The sequence below is a fragment of the Cryptomeria japonica genome, chromosome 9 (genome assembly GCF_030272615.1).
Source record: "Cryptomeria japonica chromosome 9, Sugi_1.0, whole genome shotgun sequence".
In the NCBI taxonomy this organism is placed as follows: Eukaryota; Viridiplantae; Streptophyta; class Pinopsida; order Cupressales; family Cupressaceae; genus Cryptomeria; species Cryptomeria japonica.
The window spans coordinates 567,375,021-567,397,008 of record NC_081413.1 but is presented as its reverse complement, the minus strand read 5'-3'; the positions used below and the strand labels follow the sequence as shown (position 1 = coordinate 567,397,008).

The 21,988-nt window shown below is 37.2% G+C and overlaps 1 protein-coding gene across 2 annotated transcripts in view; it reads right to left on the bottom strand.

The window, feature by feature from the left end:
• LOC131051267 (O-fucosyltransferase 2) overlaps window positions 1-21,988 on the bottom strand; it is an 83,229-nt gene that overhangs the window by 36,271 nt on the left and 24,970 nt on the right. For both annotated transcript variants that reach the window (XM_057985703.2, XM_059211048.1), the window contains exons 5-7: window positions 20,167-20,255; window positions 1,424-1,544; window positions 1,177-1,320 (exon numbers count right to left, since the gene is read on the bottom strand). In XM_057985703.2, the coding sequence (XP_057841686.2) occupies window positions 1,177-1,320; window positions 1,424-1,544; window positions 20,167-20,255 (354 nt within the window). The remainder of the gene's footprint in view (window positions 1-1,176; window positions 1,321-1,423; window positions 1,545-20,166; window positions 20,256-21,988) is intronic.

Below are 21,988 nucleotides of genomic sequence, written 5' to 3'. Positions count from 1 at the left end.
ATCTAGAGGGCCCTGAACAAATTCATGTTACAACTTCTCATAAGGAGAAACATGCTCAAAACATGCAAGCCACACAAAGAACTTTGCCTTAAGGAGGCACCCAACAAAACAAATCCATTCAGGAAGGATTCTGACATGAGGCAGAGGCTCAGATTTTTCTCATAGCCTGTCTTATTTAATAACTGCTACTGACATCAGCATGCCATGTTAGTTGGTCACTACCCTCATTATAAAAATTTCCTTCGACCAGAACAGATCTGCTAGGACTTGTGAGATGTTCAATTTATCCTGAGGTTTAATCAATGAGTGAATCATGGTCAATTCAGACTCAGTGACATGACAATAATCAGAAAATCTATAGCCATTTTAGGAATCATAGCCTCTTCAGAGACATTCAATTTATCCCAGTGTTCAATCAATAGGCAACTCCTGATCATGTCAGACATGGCGCTGACTTGTAAAAAATCAAAAACATTTCTACTAAGTTTAGAGATTGCAATCTTGCTAACCTAAGGAGAACAGGCCAGTTGATCAAAAAGCCAGAACCGCTACCAGAAATCTGCAAGTCAGCCACTTTTATCAATTGCGATCAAGATGCTCGAACACTAAGGTGCTACAAGAAACGAATAATTTCAACATTTTCAAACCTTGGAAGGAGTTGCAGCTGGAAAAGTTCTATCATTAAACATACTATCCAAGTACCTTGGAATAGAACATTCTATTTTGAGGTGAGAATACATCAAAGAGGCACCAGACAACCCTAGCATCAAAGGCCTGATTAAAAGCTTTAAATTGAGGAAATCAGATCCTCCTACCAAATAAGGTCTGCAAACTTTGCCACATTTCATCAAGGGAAATCTCCTTGAGCATTGAATATAATTTACTTCAAAAAAAAAGAGAACAAAAGAGCCACCATGCATAGAAGTCATTATGGACTATCATTAAAACTGTTGAAAAGGTAAAATTTTGGCAATGTTTTATATTTGGAAGCAATTTAGACTTACTTAAGTTTGCATGCATTGAAAATTTGAAAGTGCACTATAGTGGTTACACATACTAACCATCAACAGTCTAATCATGAACTTTTTTTTCAAACATAAAGATTCTCTAAAACTGCATTTTTTTTTAAATATGGCCGCATCGACAAAACGTACATACTTGTAATTTATTAAATACCTGCAATTCAAATGGTATTGGATCAAAGGACAAACGGTTGCCAAAACCCAAAAAGTGAACTACCCTGTTTTTCAGAAGAAGAGGAAGAATATGCGTAAGATAAAAACTTGGTTTTGCCTCCTTCATGATGTCCATGTCAGTTACCTGTCCAAACACAACACCAGTCAGAACAAATATTCTTATTGTAAAAATAATTTACTTTAAAAAATTGTGGAAGCAAAAAACAGAATCAGAATGAAGATATTACAAGGCTACCAATTGCCTCAATGTCCAATGACTGCAGCTCCAAAGGAAGTTCTTTCACAATATTGACATCAGGCTTGAGATAATTTATGAAATAATCCTCTTGATATATATCTCCAAACTGGCTGCATAGCAATTCAAGATGAGATACAGAGCTGAAAACTTGTAATTTGGTACTAAACTATACCATACGGTTCTGAATATTTAAACTAATTACTTTGTATTAAATAAGCCAGCAGCCAAACAACAGAAAAACTAACAATTAATTTGGTGATAAACTAATACCATACACTGCATACAGTCCTAAATATTTACACTAAATACTCTGTAGTCTGTACAAAATAAGCCAGCAACTAAAGCAAAAAAAACTAAGTACTGGATTTCAATAGTGCACTATATAACAAAAAGTCTATGCACTCTTCCGTTCTTTACATAGAAAAGTCTTCTATGTGTGGACAATACCAATAAGTTTTCAAATGTCAATTTACCTTCTGCTGAGCTCATTACCATTTTGCATTTACTTTTTAATTGAACACCTTATAAATTATATGCATCTAAATCCCCACGCATATAATATAAAGATACCCGATCTAATAATCTGACTCTACCTAGATACAATTATGTGAGAAACATGAAATGTTGCTCAAAAACTAGATTTGCCTTTTAAGCCTTGTGATTTCCTTTCTCTATCCAAACACTCTTTTTTAATTAAAACTAGATTTGCCTTTTAATCCTTGTGATTTCCTTTCTCTATCCAAACACTCTTTTTTGTTAAATTTTATGATCAGATTAGATATAACAACAATTCACACAATTGCACAGATATTATCCTGGGAAAACCTTCCTCTTTAAGGTGAAAAACCCAGCAATGAAAGATGTCTTTATTGTCTTGATTGTCTCAATGAATTTGCTTCACTCTTGAAGCTTAAGGATGATACAAATTCACCCTCGATAGCAGAAGAAATCCGAATCACTGTATATTGGTCTATACTGATAACTCCGCCTTCTATCTTAGATGATCTACCTTGAAGATGAGGATACATGGCTGTAATATGAGATCAATCTGCACATGAAGATTATTACACAAGTCGTAATCAATATGAAGTATGAGATGAATACGATCTGTCTCAGAATGACTTCGAACTGCAATGAAGAATGGCACGATCTGCTTGCTGTAGATAACACGAACTTGCTGGAGATGGTAATGTGTTCATTCAATGCATTATGGAGGAAGACAAGATCGGTTTTTATACTTGTGAGTAGGTGTCACCGACCAACACGTCTCCTTTACCAAGTCGGCTTATCATTAATCAACACGCCTCTTCAAACATTATGACTAGCCCGACTTTTCACCAAGGGTGGCGGGGTTAACAATTAGTTATATTTATAAATACAAAATCGGCAAGGATATATATATATATTAAATCGGTGCGCATAAACGCATATAAGTCGATCGCATAAAATGTCTAAGGCCGAAAGGCCAATTAGACATTTGGATTTGCACAGTCGGTTTATAGAAGAATACTGACCGACGCTATAACATCAACATTTTTTAATAAAAATTTCAGCTTTAAAGGTGAAAAATATCAATATAGCAAAAGAGTACCAAATTCAAATCAATCCCCAACCATGATAAAGCTTTAGGATAAACAATCTTAGAGTTTTGAGACAACTTTGAGACAGATTTTTTAGCTCAGATCAAATACCAAAAGGGCAATTTCAGCAAAGAATGTAAATAGAAAAACATTAGAGTTTTAGTCCACTATGAAGATAGGAATGCATATTTTGCTGCTTGACTTTTTTCAGTCTTCTTTAAACTGCAGATCATTATAAAATGAGTAATATGCCGTTCTGTGATAACAGTGCTGAACAAAATAAGAAAGGCCATGAGGGACATCATTATAAATTTATATAGAGTGAGAAAGGCTTTTTCCAAAAACACTGTTAGATCCAATGACCAGTTCTTTCCCCTGACTAACAGTGCATTCCATAGTAACTTGATTGGGTAGTGTTGTGACCTTTTTCACACATTGCCCCATTGCAAATGGGAACCCCCTGTTTTTGCTTTTTAGGGTTTTTGTTAGAGCCTTGTGACCTTTCTGGCATCAATATTGCCAAGTTTGTCAGTTTTGAATGGTCTGAGTTTTGGAAGTCATGAGTCAGTTTGTGCAAGCCATGGTCAGAACCAAGTCTAGACACCGTCGATATGTCTAGAAAGTCCGAAGGACGAAGATTGCAATTGATTTGGGTCAATTTGAACAACTTTCTATTTTTGGAGAGTTTTGCTTTTTTGCTTTTTCCTATTTCTTAGGAAGTTTCGTTTTTGACACTTTAAGCATGATCCCCGAAATGGCTATTTTTAGAGAGTTTTTCCTATTTTTTAGGGATGCTTACTTTTTCTATTTTTGGAAAAGGATCTAGGGTTTGCACTTTTGGCTCCGAGTTACATTGAAAATGGTCGACAAATTCCCTCAAAATTCAAGTCTTGACTGAAAAAGCCAAATTCCTAAATTTTAGGGATCATGAGGAATTCCAAGGATGATTGAAGTATGGTTTTCAAATATCAAGGCAATCCGAGGAGTATTGTTCAAGTTATGAAGATTCGAAGTTTTCATCTCATGGTGCGTGGATTTCTTGAAGTCCGCCCTCCTTGGTTCTTGAATCAGTGAAGTCCGCCCAATCTGCAAGGTAATGTAGTGCATGAAATCTGTCAAGTCTGCCCTAGGGAATGGTTGCAAAGTGCACAAGTCAAACAAAGTCCACCTTAGGAAGAAAGTTGAAGGGTCCAATGCAAGGTAAAGTCTGCCATGAGTTATGAAGAGAGAAAAGTCCGCCCTATGCTGCAGATGAAAGGTTCCTAAGTGAATTGAACTCTGCCCAAGAGTATAACATGAAGCGCACAAACTCATGGAAGTCCGCCCAGCAATATGGAGTGGTGCATGAAATAGACAAAGTCCATCCAACTCATAAGGAACGGTCCACACATCCCTCCAAGTCCGCCCTACCTCAAGTGCAAGAAGAAACACTTCAAGTAAAGTCCGCCCAGCAACATTTTGCAAAAGGAAACAAAGTCAGTCAAGTCCGCCCTCATGAGAAACATGCTAAATTTAGAGAAAAGGAATATTCCTATCTGATATCAGCACAATCTCTTGATCAAGTTCGAAATAAGTGCAGATTTGGAAAGATTTTTGAAAGAATAATATGGAAGATCAAATTCGATTTGCAGACTGAAGACCAAAATAGAAACCTCCATTCAGACTGAGATTTATAATTCAGTTCAACTGAGATTTAATTTAGAAACTTTCTCTTGCACTTTGAAGGACTAAAGCCTAAATAGAAACAAATTCAAGAGGATCTTCTATGTTTCTAAACGAAGAATTCAAACTCTACACAGATACTTCATTCATTTCTATCATTTCAACAGTTCGAGTTTAGAGAGCAAGACACTTGAAGAGAAGATTATTTCAAAGCTTCAAGAATAGTTCAAGGATTTTTCTAAGGCATTTACAAGAGGGAAAAGTGAAGATTTTTACAAGCAGCATCCTTTCTACTCGTTCCTTGCCTAGATTCTGAAGGTGACAGGAGATTCAAGACATGTTTGTGGAGTTTTCAAGCTGCTTTTCAGGTCTTGGAGGAGATTTTCAAGACTTAGTCTAATTTTCACATGTTTTCCAGGATTCGAATCTGATTTCAACATTTATTTCACAGATTTTGGGACTAAGTAGTTCATTTTCAGAGTGATCAAAGACAAATTTCATTCCCAAACCTTCAAATCAGATTGAGTTTTCAAGGGTTTCTAAAATTTCTAAGTGTTCGCAGCCTGTCAAAACTCTAAGTTCTGAGGAATTGGAAAATCAGAGCACACTTTGCCATCAAACCTTCAAAATTCACATTCAAAATCAGGATTCTAACTTATTTTCTTTTGCTTTTGCTGATCATAGATGACAGCTAAAGGCGGGATCATCGCAGAAAACACAAATGGAGTTTCGAGCCAAATTCAGAATTGAAGACAAGTCCACGAGCAAGGTTCATCCAAGCATAGAGATGGCCAAAATTTGGCTAAGTATAAGAAATACTTCACAAAGGGATTCTTCCCCAAATTCAAGGCACTTGAAAGAATTTCAAGATATCAAGAAAGAAAGGTCCTCTGACTTGGTGAAAATATAGGAGAGAATTTCAAACTTCTTGGGAAATTTCATCTACAATCCCAGACTTATGGAAGCAGTCAAGACAACTTCTTGAAGGATTTCATCTCCAAAAAAAAAAAATTTAAGATAAGCTCCCAATCAAAATCAGATGGCAACAAGAAGAAACAAATTTCCATACTTAGACAATTTCTTCATACAAATTGGAGAATTCAGGGAAGATATCCAACACGCTAAGGTGGCGCCTTGTCGTCTTCCAACCAATCAGATTGTTCCAAGTCAACATGTCTAGATTCAATGAACCTGACTTATCCACAAAAGCTTCTAGAGGGCACACTTCACAATGCAACAACCTTCTATTTTTTTTTATTGGTTCATATTTAGCAAGAAGGACAAGTGTCCCAAATGTAATTTTCTCATTGGTCAAGGGCTAGTTAATTTTAGGAAACTCTAATTAGGGTTTTGATCTTTCAATCTGGGCCCTTGATCGCTGTTTGATCTCGATCATTCAAAATTGTTGGACTCCTCTATAAGGTTCCCTCCTCTCATTTGGACTGTGTGGTTTTTTTGAAATATTGTTGCAAGGTCATTTTCAGATAATACATTACCTGTGTGCTTTCTCTTAAGGCCTTGTAATCTCTTTTATCTGAATGATTAGCGAGGTTTTCAATTTCCTCAACACAATAGATTAGAATTTATTTCATGTATGTTAGATAAATGCAAGATTTGATAAGTATTGATTTATGGTGTATCTCCGCTCAATACTTTTAATGGACAAATGATTTTTGTTCATTGTGTAAAGTTAGTATGAGCTTCCAATCATAAGCACATCTCTTGAAGATTGCATCCACTTTGTGCAGTTGTCCCAAGTGAGGCGAAGCAAAGTGTGGTTATTAAGATCACCTAGCCAATATCATCTCTTGATTTCCTAGGAATAGATTAGAACTTCTAAACCGTTGTCTTTTCAGTTTTTTCATGATCCAAGTCCTGAATGATAGAGCCTCATTGTCTAAACCTTCATTGTGAATTGAACAATCCAAGCGTAAGTCCCTTTGTGTATTACCAGCATATCACAATGCCCATTGAGCTTATCCACACATCAAGACCTGACAAAAGAAACCTTGGAATCGCCATATGATCTTCTAGCATGTTGGTTATAATTAGGGCCTGGCGGATTCCTATTGCCTTGGGCAACATTGGAATCCGCCAAAGGGGGCCAGCTCCTTCTCCTATATATAGGGCCAGGCCCTATACCTCTCGGCTCCACCTAAAAGTCTTCACGCCACATCCAAACTCACCACGCCTCCTTGATAGGGCCGACCCTATCCATTTTGGTTAAAAGGAATTAAATGAATTAATATGTTTAATTGCAAGAAGGCCAACATGATTCAGAAGTATTGCTACTCCTACAAATAAAGCATACACTTCACACAACATCAATTCAATTCAAGCTTTTGCAACAAGGTGCGAAATATACTAAGGAAGCGAAATTGATATTCAAGTCAATTAATTTACAGCGAACTATACTAAGAGGTGTGCAGATCAGTAACAGAAGACAGCGAACTTAAGCATGGCAGCAGATCATCTTCAAGAGATAAAGAACTCCATGGAAAGGTTGCTGCTACCATTGTTACATACAGCAAGTCAGATTAGAAGAACTGCAATTCATGACCTCCATTAGCAAACTAATTGTGAAGGCCTCTATGTCATCTCCCTTGTGACTGCAACATCTATACTCCAGATAAGTGTGTAATTATCAGTTGAATTCAAAACCATAAACAGATCTGTAGATCTTTTCAGGCTGGGTTTTTCCTCCTAGGAGGTTTTCCCAGGGTATCTTTGTCTTGTCTTTATGCATTCATTTTCTGTTTCTATGCTTAAATCTGAAAACAATAAATCTAATTAAACCTAGTTATCAACAATTCTAATTTTCTAAGTGTTATCTAATCTGAAAGTACTAAAAATAACATAGCAATCTTAGCATACGCGGTGATTTTGTTCAAGAGAGGATAAATTATCTTTGGGTACTTTATTCTAATGTTCCGTATATGATAAAATGTACACCAACAGGTAGGAAGCTTCTCGCTTGTACCAGCTACACATAATTGCATTTGGTAGGGCCTATGTCCTCTTTGACCACAATACAATGTTGCTGATATTTGTCACACAACACCAGCAGTTCATTTCTTGCCAGTAAATGACAACTAAAACTGTAGAGCACAGAAGCATACAATGTTGCTAGCATTATCAGCTGGTTCTGTTTGGAGCTGGAACTGAGAGGCAACCCCCTCAAAGAGAGTTGATACTGACTTTGTTGATATTGAAAGGGAAGATCCAAGACCCTTTATACAGGGAATCTTTCATTATAAAAGTTACACCTGCTGATATCTATTGCTTCGTATGTGAGAACAAAGGTATACAAGTGAAAGGAGCATTATAGTTCGAGAGTTACAGTTCAGCATCAAGGGTGTTAAGGGAGGTGGGGAATAAAAAATCCATGGGATGAAGGTCAGTGTTCAACTAAAATGTTGACCCACTGGTGCTGGGATCTTGGAGACGAGAAAAAGGAGGAGCTTGGATTGAGAGGTGGTTTTGAGTGGTGAACATCCCCTTTGGACCAGGGAAGATATTTGCAACTGGTTCAGGCTAATGCAAAATGATATTGTTGAGCAAATACCACAAGCATGTCATCATCATCTATGCAGATGGGTCTTTGTCCCTTGTAACCAACCACAACGGCATTTCTGATAATCTCTGCGTGAGGAGAATCCAGAAAATTGTGCATCTTTCTTTGACCTAACTATATGGGACCCAGAAATTTTCAATTTGACTTATGTTTCATGCCAGAATCCGGTCATTTCTCAAGCCATTGACAATTTTTGTTTCAATTTGTCATTGACATTGGACACCTAATGCAGTTTTTGATATTTCCAAGTTGCAAAAAGGTACATAAGTGATTAGGAATGTGCCTAGGATAGAATTTTATGTTTCAACACCAAAATATACAAAGCAGTACCTACATTGTCAAGGGGCGCACTTTTGCATGAGGGTCAAATTTGTCTAACATCAATGACAAATTAGAACAATACATCACTTAAGTGTCTTATGGAGGCACTTTTTCACTTAGAGAAAAGTGAACATCAAATTCTAACTAAAAATGCGCCATGGCCCCAAAGAGAATCATTTGAATGAATGATGAATTATAACAATAATGAATCAAGACCCCTATGAGTGCATCCAAAAATGAAAAAAGCTGCAAGACCGACAAAGTCCAAGCTCAATAACTTGAATGATAATCTCAACTTCACAATATAGAACAAAATTTTCCCATGAGTGATAAGCACTCACCTAGGGAGAGTTGAGCAAGTTTCAGCTTCAACAAAATGCCTTACAGATAAAAGAGTGTCCTTGGGTGAGGAAGGAATAAGTTTTTGACTTCATAAAGTGAGAAAGAACCTCAAGGAATGTATTTGGAGCATGGGAGGTCATTTTTTCAAATTGAAAACATAAGACAGAAGTGTATTGAGTCTCCAGAAGCACAGCTAAGAGAGAGATGAGAGAAAAAAAACTCAATTTTAATATAGAAAAGCTTTCTCCTCTCCATAAAAGCATTTTCCCTTTGTTTTGTTGGTCATTGTTGCGTAAGGTTTCATCATTGTACAAGAAAGGGACAAAAGGACACCTTTGAAGCAAGTTTCCAACAGTTTGATGTGTGTTTGCTACAGGTTCTTCAAGATTCTTTGCAAATTTCCAAGGATCATCACTTGCTTCCTGCTTTCTACCTTTGTAGCGTGTATCTCTCATATGCTTTGCTGACTTTTCAAAGGTTGCAGCAGGGTTTATGGCAGTTTTGCAGTCACTGTGTGGCAATTTGCATTTTTGTTTAAGTTTTAACCTTCAAACACATACATCCCACGTCAATGTGCACAATGCCTAGGATTTTGTCATGACCTTTTCACACATCGCCCCGTTGCTAATGGAGACCCCATCTTTTCCTGCTTTCTGTGTTGTTAAGTTAGGGTTTTGGCTGCTTAGTGGGCAATTTTGCGTTTCCCGTGCCCGAGTCTTGAAGTTTTGATCATGCCTAGTGTCGTTTAGGGTTTTTGAAGTTATGGGATCAAGTTGCAAGCAGTTATATTTTGTCTAAGTGTTGACCTTCTTGAGCGTTAACGTGTTTTTAAACACGCACATCAGTGATTTTAAAGTGCCAAGGTAATTTCAGACTTTTTGGAGTTGTTTTCTCACTCCTAGGTATTATTCAAGTTGATTTCGCACTTTATCCTGACAAATTTCCTTGTGTTTCCCTCACATTTTGGGAAAATTTGCCCAAGTCCAGTCAAGCTTTGAAGTTTCGATTTTGAGTGGTTAAATTGTCAAATTCCTAAGGGAAATCTATATTCCAAGGGTTGGAGGGTCAAATTCCATGCTAGAGGTGCTTTTCCCCTCATATTCCAGACTACCCATCCTTTTCCGCCACTCAAAATCCACACTACACATGGGTTTCCCCTGAAATCCATACTGGCTACAATTTTCCAGCACTATTTATCCATGCCTGGGTTGTTTTTCCCCTGGAAGCATTAAAATTTGACTAAGTGTCAAGATTTTTCCAGACTGCATTCGATTTTCCATCGGGAGTGTGGACTAGAGTGCAGATAAAGTTGAGGATGATTCCATGCCTGGATCGATTGTCCACCAGGCTGTTTTGTGACAAGTTAATGCGGATTTTTGTGCAGACTCTCCGTCCATACCCAAGTCGATTTTCCACTAAGAGCAATATGATGAGTTTTGAGTCCGGATTTTCATCCAGACTGAGGTCGAAGTTCCACCAGGGAGTGTTTTTGGGCAAATGAAGTGAATTTTTGTATGGATTTTTATCCATGCACATATCGATTTTCCCCTGGCCTATTTTTTTATGCATTTTGATGAATTTTTTGCATGGATTTTTATCCATACTAGCATCGATTTTCCCTTGTGGTGAATATTTTGACTGTCCATATCAATTTTCCCCAAAGGCTCAATTTTGACTTAAAATTGAAATATTTAATAAATGAGCCCCATTTTAATTGTTTTTAAATGATGATTGATGATTATTTAAAATTTAAAAACAAAATTAAATAACTTGCAATAAGCAATTAATGATTTTACCCTTCTAGAAGCAAGTTAGTTTTACCATTAATGATTTTACCCTTCTAAAAGTAAGTTAGTTTTACCAAACAAGTATATAAGCAAGTGTTTTAAACTTTTATCCCACGTTGCTTATGCGGTGAAAGTGAGAGGCAAAAGCAAGTATAAGAGAGGAGTCTCCAGCAATATTTTATTATTTAAGTTTGCCAAGTGTCTCCATGTTTGGTGATTTTTCTCTCTTATTGGCAAATTTTGGCAAAGTGTTGAAGTTAAGTGTTTGATTGAAGGTCTCCATTTTTTCCAGCTTGGCAATCCTTTCCATTGCTGCCATTGAAGATCATTTCCAGATTTTCGATTTTTTGAGTGAAGTTCGCCAAAATCACGATTTCGTGGAAATTGGCGATTTTTGGTGTTTGATGACTTTGGCGATTTTCTCCACCATTACTGCTTGCTGTCCCAGACCTTCATTGCAGATCGTGTTGCAGATTCGAGCTTGATTGAAGACATTTTTCAGAATTTTCAAAATGGCGCCATAGCTAGAAATTTCGATTTTATTTTGGCAAGTGTTTGTGCCATTGTTTGGGGTGGATTCCTTCACACTTGGTGGCTGCCATCATTCCCAGCTTGCTGATATGTTGCAGATCTCAGTTTGTCCTCCATTGTTGCAGCTTGTTTGGCCTCCATAGCTGGCTGGAAAATCAATTTTCAGACTTATACCTTGTTCCCAGCTATTTTGTGCCTTAAGAGATTTTATCCAAGGAGCTGATTGGAGGCATTTTCAATCAATTTTCAAAGTTGTCTTCCATTGTTGCAGACCTGAAACTCCATTGTAGGGGTGTTGTCCTCAAAAAACATTTTTTTCCAGCCACCTACCTACTTTGCAATTTCACTTGGGAAGCATTTTTGCTTCATTCCGGAATTTATTTCTGAGTATTTTATCATTCCTAAGGGTGCTGGTAAGTCTGCAAACTTCATTTTCAGATTTGTCTTCAGACTAGGTTTTCATTTCCAGCCCTACATACATGCTCAGATTTTCTTGTGTTTGCCTTGGAAGGTTAATTCTCATCAATTTATGCATATCTAGATGATTGAAACATGTTTTAAAAAGGTTTAATTTTCAGGTTGTCTTCAAATTTTGTTGACCTCCATTGTTGACTGCGGAAGGTGTCCTCAGACATACTTTGTGTGAAACACAACCTTTCACACCTTTCCTTAGTCATCGTTGATCCGATATACTCATTTGCACTTTAGTTTGCACAATTTCTAAGTATAAGGAGGTATTAATGAATTTTATAAAGGGTTTTCATGCCCTAACGTTGTCACATTTTGAATATAATTGTCAAGATCTACCAAGAGTGTGGACTATTTTCCTGACTTTATGCTCTAATTAGCTTAAAATCTTTCGAAAGTCAAGAATTTTATTTTATTTTCCTAAGTTCTAACTTCAAGCTTTGTATAGGTGCGATGTCGAAGTTCGGATTTAAGGAAAGGATAGAACTACTGAAGATACTGGAGACTGGATTTTATCCAGAGCCTAAGATTTCATCCAGATGGAAGGAAAATTACAGATACAAACATGCATTTCCTGGACATGAACCAGATGCGACAGCGGATGTTCGGAGTCGAAGATTAGATTCCTTCCCCGGCATATGTGAACATTATGGAGAGTGGTATTTTTCATTTCGCTGGATTTCCACAATCCATACAGTGCAGTGAGTTTATCCTGGAGTGTGCACGATGTTATGATCATCTCACGTGAATGATCAAAACTCCTAAGGGCATTGTCATTGCCTACCTTGCTGAGGATGCTATTGCTGAGGTGTTCGGAATTCCACGCGGAACAGATATGAGACCAAGGATGAATATAAAGAGCGGTACACGAAGAAGATGGGTGCTTGCAAGAATATGATAAAAAAAGAATGGATGATTGAGCCTAGGCTTCATCATTCCAAGGCTCCCAAGACACTCAAGTGCACAGACTTCAAAAAGGAGTATAGTGACTTAATATTCCTACTCAATATAGTGATGGGGATGTCACAGGGTGCAATATTCGATGGATGGAGATTCTATTTCATCCAAGATTGTCTTAGAGGGACATTGGTAAATTGGTCTAAGATTATAAGTGACAATCTAGACTTTTAGCTAAGGAATGTAGAGCGGTCCAAGTCATTCACCATGACTTCCTACCTGGTATACCTGCTTGCACGGTTCATTTCATATAGAGGATTGATATGCAAAGGTGAAGTCGGGAATGGGCAAGGACAATTCAGGAGTCATGAATGCTACCCCCAGTTGAGCATGTATAGAATTGAAGACTATAAGAGAGTGAATGACGTATTCACTATGTACATCACGCGGATGCTGCAAGGCGGAATCCACAGAAGATTATCCAAGGAGACAACAAAGCTAATAGAGAAATATGGATCGTGGTATATTCAGTTTCCCACTTTCACGTACCTCAGGATTCATGGGTTTCAATCCGAACCCTACAAACTTCCTAGGTATCCGTCCGACAGAATGATATTGTTGGAAGTGATGAGACAGCTTCTAGAGTTTGATGTCATTCAAAGAGAGAAGCATAGGACAGGCATGACATTCCCTATTTCAATTGGGAAGACACCAGAGGTTTGCCAGTCTACCTTAGCTGCCAGCACTGCGAGTGAGGAGCTTGTATTCTATCGATTTGCAACCTTCAAGAAAAGAGAAAGATTTGATCCAAATAAGAAAGTTAGAAGGATCAGGGGAGAGAAGTTCATCCACAAGGTAGACATAGAAGATTATTGGGCCAACATGATGGATGAGCAAGTAGTGAAGAGAAGAATGTGATCCAGAATGCCAGTGGATTTCATGAGGAAGTGTGGAATTTTCCTCATTCCTGATCAAGTGTTAGATGACAGGGATCATACGCATCCACAGTATGAGAATGAAAGGAAGAAGGCACTCCTATTGCCAAATTGGTCAGAATTAGAAGAGATTGACCTGAATGTATTGATGAGAGAGGTTTTGAGTTTCTCCCATGCATGGGTAGATATACAGAAGAATAAGTTAGTTGATATGGGTGTTCCCTTCACTTATGAAAAGATGAAGCCGGAAGAGTCTACTTCCGAAGATGATCAGAGGACTATCAGTGATGTCAGGGTTCATGCAGACAAAGAGAGTCAAGCTCCCAAGAGAAGGAATAACACGCGATGAGAAGTCAAGGCTAGAGGGAAGAAGATTGAGGAGGTGAAGAAGAAGAAACAAAAGACTATCATTCTGCCACCTATCATTCCTTCACCACCTCCCAGTGTCTCATCAATTAAGGTGATTGAAATAACGGAGCAGAACAAGGAAACCCAACAATGCTCCAACACAATGATGCTACCAGAGAATATTCAGGAGTTACATGCCACAGTAACATCTGCACCTCCAAATGAGAATGATAATCAGCTGGGAATCGAGATCCCCTACTGTCCTTTTGGAAGTTAGTTTGGGAAATGAGGTATACGATTTGACAAGGAATAATCCTGATGCTGATGATGATGTTATCTCAGCATTGAGAGGACTTGATCGAGAAATGTGTCTTGATGATGGTATGGAGATGGCCACTATTCTTGATTGGCTGATGAGAAGTATGGAGAAAAGTAAGAAAATGAAAGAAGTACAGCCTATTGATAACATTGATGATTACCTAGCTAGAAGTGCTAAGGAGAAGGAACCCAAGAGAGCGGAGATTTTATCGCACATAGCTAGAGATGAAACGGGAATGCGGATTGTGCAGGTTGTTGTTCCTATTGCAGACGTGACAGTGGACATTGCTACTCCTATAGATTTCCAGATCACTTCAATTGCCCTTGGTCGTACATCAAGAGAACAAGGGTTTCAGGAGGTTGGTGAAAACCTCAAGGCAATCGACGCAAGGTTAGACAGAGAGATTGCGGAGAAAGAAAGGTACGGAGAGGAGAATATCAGACTTAGAGAGTATATTGCAAGGATAAGGCGTGAAAATCCCACCCTTATTTCCCCTATTGCAGTTGACCATGGAATACATTCACACTATGAGGCAGCGAGAGATACACTCTCAGAGGTGGAAAAGTGAATTGAGAGTACAAGAAAGCAGGCAGATGATTTCCTTACTCAGTTTGTCCAGGCATATGATAGGACAACAGGGCTCGTGTTTAGAATCCAGTATTTGGAGGGAGTTTGGGAAGAATTCCGGCTAATTCAGGAGAAGACTATTCCACGCCTCCAAGCTTTGAAGAAGATTCCTAATTCCACCTTGGTCAGCGAGAACATTGTGCACAGTGGAGACAGATACGATTTCCATGGCTGGTATTGTTCATTAGCCATGAAGAGATCAACTTATGAGAACGCCCAGTCGAGTTGTATGGAGATGGAGGCTTTGATTCAGGACATTCAGATGAAGATCCTTGCCTCAATTGAGGAATTATTGGGTGTTGATGTTAGTGATGCTAGTGGTTTACACTTAGCCGAATTAAGAGACAAGATGAAATTTATGTATTTTTGCTAGTTGGACTCTTTGAAGAAGAGTCAAATAGACGACTTGGTCTCTTTGTTGATTCATGTTCATAGTTTGCAGAAGCTCATGCTAGATTGGGTGAGCACTTTGGACGCTTGCTCGGATTCACTGGACGTGATTGATTTGCAACAGGATACCTTGCCTAGCATTTTCATGGAGTTAGATTCGGTATTGGCTAGATTTTTGGAATATGCTAGGAGAGAGAGAGAGATGCAAGGAGGAATCTTCTAGAAGATTCCCTATTCGATGACTAGGTATCTTTTTATTGGGCCATATGTGGTGGCGCCATTTTTTATGTAAACCCTAATTAGGGCAATTCTAGGGTTTTGTTGCCATGATATTGGTCGTTGATCTAGTATCAATCTTGGCCATCCATTTTGTAAGAGACTATATATACCTCCTTGTCTCTCATTTCTAAGAGAGAGTTTTTGTAGAATTGTTGGTACATGCTGCAGCTATTTGAATCATAATCATTGTTCAATTGTTGGTGATTTTGCTCTTCTAGTGTTGTATTTGCATTCATGGTTCTCAATTCTTCCAAGTTAGATTAAAATTTTAGATTTGAATTTATTTTCATGTATGTTAGATTGAGTGAAAGATTTGTTGAATATATTTGTGTGGAACCCTTAATCCATACCACTAGCCTCTTGCCGCTGGTAAGTGTGCCTTGTGTGGTCAACTGGAAATTTGAGTAAGCTTAACTTCAACTATTACGCATCCCTTGACAAGCATCAACTTGGATGGTGTCAACGTTTGATGGTAATAGTCTCAAAATCCTTAAGTATACCTTAGACGATTGCACTAAGCTTGTGTCAATACCTGTTTGTGAGCCCTTGCCTAGTTTGATTCCACTAGATTTGTTCACCATTTCCTACATTCTTAGGCTTAGAATAGATTTCTAGAACCCTATTTCTTTTGCCCATTTTTTAGTAAGAATTAAGTCCGGAGCCATATTGATAAATCTTAAGTTGTCAGTACACCTATTCCGCATCTTCATGATCGAAGAAGATAATCCAAACATTTGCGTAAGCCCCCAAGTGAAAACAGCAATTCACATCGACCATTGAGTTACCCACACGTGAAGACTTGACATGTAGAAACTTTGGAATCATTTTAGTTGATCTTATCCTTAGCATCTGAGGTGATTTTGTTCAAGAGAGGGTAAATTACCTTGGTATTTTATTCTGAAATGTTACGTGCATAAAACACACATCAATGGATTTCAAACCAAATATTTAACATTTAGTCTTTATGATACATACAGCAGTCATAGCAGATTTTCAGCAAATATTCAAGGGGTTAGTGGCAGATTGCACTCATTTTTCAGTGGTTGAAGACATCAACAGCAGGTTTCAAGTTCCTTTTGATTTTTTTTACTTTTAAATTTTAATTGCTTATCCCCATTCCCAAAGGCATATAGGTAAATTAACTATTATTTTTACAGAGGAGGGATGTAAGCATTTATGACAGTCTATTTACAACAACTTTTTCACATTCAAAACACAGAAATAACACAGTAATTGAGTAATAAATAGTAAATACTTCTCATGTTTCAACATTTCACAAACTCAAGAATTTGAAAGCAAAAACCAAACCACAAACCATTAGCAAACAAAGCCAAATGAATAATGTGAAAGAGTAAACTAAAATGTACAAAAGAGGCTTGCATATATAGGCAAGGAAGTGAAGTGAGAAGATAGGCAACAACTATTGACTACCCCTACATAGGTGTGACACTTGTGAGCAAAGTGACATGTGCTCATGCAAGTGGCAAGCCAATATGCAATAGGTGTCTCCAAAGGAAGAACACTTGTCTGCACCACATGAGGTGAGACAAAAGACTAAAATGCCTACGTAAACTTAAGTTTATGTGTGAATAGGTCTATGCTAGAAAAGGTGATATCCTAACTAATTACATAAAGACACTGATTACACTAACACCCCCCCTTAAGTGTAACTTAGGGAGTAATGTATGCATGAGGATGAGTCTCAACAACTAGGCCACATTAGGCGCTCATGTACAAATTTCTCATAAATGGACAACCTTTCAAGAGAAATGATAGTAGATAAGGTATGGAAATGTTAATGACATGACTCATGGAAGTGCTCACAGGCACGACTTAAAATAACCCCTTGGTTCAATATTAGATGACCCCCTAATTTTTTTGCACTTTATAACTTAGTGCTTTTTACAATGCATCAAAGTCCATTGTGTAGGGAACGTCAAAATATGCACTTTTGCAAAAAAAATAGTCCTCAATTTCAATCTACCAGTTAAAAAGTTATTTGACGATCACTTTCTCGCTAAATGGCCTATTTTTAATTACATCTACACTATATAGTTATAAAATGCTCTAAGATGGAATGAAACCTACATGTCCAATCACTTGTTGGAATAGTCACAGAAAATGCTTTCCAATGACTATAAATTTGTTGAATTTCGCCTCCATGGAACTCAATAGAAACAAACTACAAGATTTATTAACTCGGATTAAAGTTGAGTTAGTAGAGCTTTTGGAAAAAACTTTGTAGCAATTTTCACATCAACATTTCAGATCAAACTTCATGATCCATCAATTATGGATCACAAAATTTGAACTGTAACAATTGCTGCATACCTTTCTTCAAAAGCTTTACAAATTCAATTTTATGCATAGTTGCACAAAGACCCATCTCCGACCCCCTAGGAAGCGTCTTGGAGACTCTAACGTCTCCAAGACGCGTCCCAGTACCGGAGACCTTGCCTCAAATGTCTCCAATTGCAGGAGATTTTCAACTGCAGTCTCCGGAAGACTCTCATTGTCTCCCATGCAGAAGGTGCTAACTCCCACACAAGTAAAACAAAAACCCCTAAAAGTAAATGCACCAGAAAGCTGGAAAATAAACACAACACAGAAGAGAAAACATAAGCCAACACAGGAGTCAACGTGTGCTAACAAGACGACAACTATTTGCCATTCAACTATATGCAATTCAATGCAAAACTCAAAAGATATTCATATTTTCAATATTCTTCTTGTTGTTCTTTTAATTCCTTTATGTAGACTTTGTTGTATGCACAATTGGGATGAACTCTATTAGATCCTTGAGAGTAGGGAAGTTTCCTATGATATACATTTTCTTTCTCATTCTTGTGAGTATATCTATATTCATATTCTTATATATATAATCTATATTCACATTAGCATATATATAATCACATATAATAACAAAAGGATTTACAGTGTTGAAATATTCAACTTGTTGGTTTGGGCCATTGCTTTCAATTTCCTTATACACTGTCTATATTCATAATTAGTTTTACAAATATACACCTATTTTCAGATTTTCTATAAATAATTATTTTTTTTAATAAAAAATTGGTATCTCCAAGTAACCCCGTCTCCTATTTTGAGTTGTACCAGTACCAGTCTCCGAGTACCCCCGTCTCGGTGCAACCTTGATTTTATGCTGTGAAAACCTTTTTATTCAAATTAAAAGTTATGAACTTATGTGATGTGTGGTGCATATGGTGGTATGCATGTCAGATTTTGAGATAGGCAATAGAATTGAACACGCACATTTATAGAACTTCCAAATTCTAGTCTGACAGCAGTTCTCAAATTTAGGAGAAAAATTAAAACAATATTGACTTAAGCTAGAATGTGTAAGAAGTTGCATACATTGTGTACTACTGCTGCTTTTCTCATTCACATGGTAGATCTAAGGTGAGATTACAAACTGCCTTTAATATGGGGTGAGCTGAGATTGGACCTTATAAAAAGGTTAAAGACTTAAAGTAAACACTATGGCAGATTTGGCAGAGAACATTGCATGTTCTGTATTCCAAATGATCACACTGAAACTTAACCTCGAGGTGCCCTTAAGGAAACACATAGCCATGGGCTCACGTCCATGCATTTCCATAAATTTAACCCCTACATGCAAGTTTCCAATGGCCACTACAAAGTGCACAATAGCCAACAGGAATGAAACCTTGGTTATGATATGAAATCCCTCCATCCCAACCACATAGCACGAACTCATTGGGTTTTACATTCTAAACTTCTGAGTGAAGCTATTAATGTTACTTATTTAATAAAAATTCAGCCAAATGAGAAGTTTGAAGAGTTTAAAATGCATTAGCATTTATACCATCAGCCTCTGAACTGATCCTCAACAACTATGCATGACTGAGACTACAAATCCTATCATCAATACCACAAAAAATATGATTTTACAGCAAATTCAGGAAAATATTTAAAAAAGTCATGTCTATCGCATATCTTACAAGACAAAATAGTGACTCCATCTGTCATACTAGCCTGTAGAGAACATTGCATGCACTCTATTCCTATTCATCACACTGAACCTAGAGGTGCCCTTATGGAAGCACATAGCTATAGTCTCAGGTACATGCATTTCCATAAATCCAAACCCTACCTACAAGTTTTCCATGGCCACTAAAAAGTGTACAAGACCCCACAGGAATAGAACCTTAGCTTAAAGCTATGATGTGAAATCCATGCATTCCAAACACATAGCACAAAGTTGAAAAATCGTTGACATTACCTACACTTCTGACTGAAGCCATTAATGTTATTCATTTAATCAGAATTCAGCCAAATGAGATTTTGAAGAGTTTATAATGTGCAACATTTATACCATCAGCCTCTGAACTGGTCCAAAATAACTATTGCATGAATGAGACTCAAAATTCTATCATCAAATACCAGAACCAATTCAGGAAAATAAAATCATATCTATCATATATCTTACAAGATAAAATGATGACTTTATCTGTCATCTAGAAAGTTAGATTGTAAATGTTGACCAATACAAATTTCAAATATATTTCAAAGCTGAAATGAAATGAAAACAAAGCAAAAAAGCCAAGAAATGTTGGAGAAGTTACAAGAAGACAAAAAAAAATTGCAAACAATATTAATATCCACAAAATAGTCATAAAGAAGCTTGTACCTACTATCTTTCCAAACACTGCTGTAAAGGAACTTTGGAAGAACCAAAGTTGCATTTAGTAATCGAGCAACAGCCACAGCATTGCATATCTACAAAACATGAAAACAGCCAAGTTATAAAAAATTCCATTTCAAGCTCTACTAAAGAAAGCTTTTCAAAGTAAAGATTCCAAAAAAAAATTGATAAAGGCTCTATATGACTAGAGCATACATAGAGAAGAAAAACAAGGTTAATTACAGAAGTTTGACACGAAGGATTAGTTGCAAATACATATTGGGTATAAAAATCAACAAAGACAAGGCTAACAGAAAGTTGTGGTTAAATGAAATTAAATGCATTGAAACTATTTTGCAGAGGTTTAATATGCATGATCATAAGCCTGTAAACAACTCTCTGCCTCTAGACACTAAGTTCTATTTTAAAAATATCCTAATTCTCAAGACAACTTTGAGGACATGTACATTGTCCCTTATGCTAGTGTTGTAGGAAGCCTGATGTATGCCATGGTCAATACTAGACTAACATTGCCCAAGAAGTGGGTGTACTTAATTAAGTTATGTCATATCCTGCTACCTCGTCCCTTACCTCAGCTTTTTGTTTTCTTTCTTATTCATTTGATGAACTGACATAACCAATTTATCTCACCACACTACTATTTATATAATTAATATTTTTCTGTATGTTCTTGTCCTTGAAATGGATCTCTCAGGGCAACCCAAAACATCAGAAGATAATCCATCCATGTAACTGATCCTTGAAGAACATTGCAACTTGATCCGTTATTCAACATTTGTTGCCATTGTCACGCTCTGATTAATAGAAATACAAGATGCTGATTTACAATGGCAACCCATTGACCTTGTCATATCCCCAATATAAAAAAAAAATTCCTTTTTGAAATTGTGCAAACTGAAATAATCTAAATATAGATAGCTACAGCAGCAACCAAAACAGTGCTAACAATAAAGGAAAGTCAGCTTAATTTATTCACCAACAGCACTGGAATGTCTACAAATATAAATATACTGATCTGTAAGTGCAAAAAGTTAGAATTACATATGATGGATACCAACCAAATACCATACAGCACATCTGGAATATCAGATTGATGGCTCAAATAACGAATGCCAGTAAACTGCAGGCAGATCTTCGGGTATCTCAAACCCCTTCTCTGTCCCATGGATGATCAATATGGATCTTCCTTGAGTCAAACTATATGATGCTGGCCAGACCTGTAAGAAACCTTGAAATAATGCAACCTGCCTGTGATCAGCTCCTATTTATCCATGAAAACCCTCAATAAATGGGAGTAGGGTTGCTGCAATACCACCTTCTATGAATTGCTACTCATAATGTGGTTTTGTGATGCTGTCACTAGCTGGTTCAGCCCATCAAAAATTGACAACTCAGCAAAAAGCAGCAAGAATCACTCTAGAATTTTAGCAACAAACCCTCCCAAATCACCATCCCAACAGCGATCTATAAATGTGCTAGTCTCTCAGCCAATAATGCTCTGATTCGTACAGCTGCCCTTGGAAAAATCCTTAAAATGGTGCAAACTTGTCACAATGCAGGCACTCCTTGTAAATCATCAACAGTCTGAAACTGCAGAAATTATAGTCACTTGATGATGATAAATATTTTTCTAGCAAATCAAATCACCAAACTGCTGGAAATTTGCATAAACTTGCCCATATTTTCTCCACTGCAACCTCTCTGTGAGGATGCCCTAGACAGATATGAGCATTTTCATCCTCAAACCCAGAAATTAACTTAAAGTGCTAGAGATTCTAGAAGGAGATTGTGAAGTTTGACGTGGCTA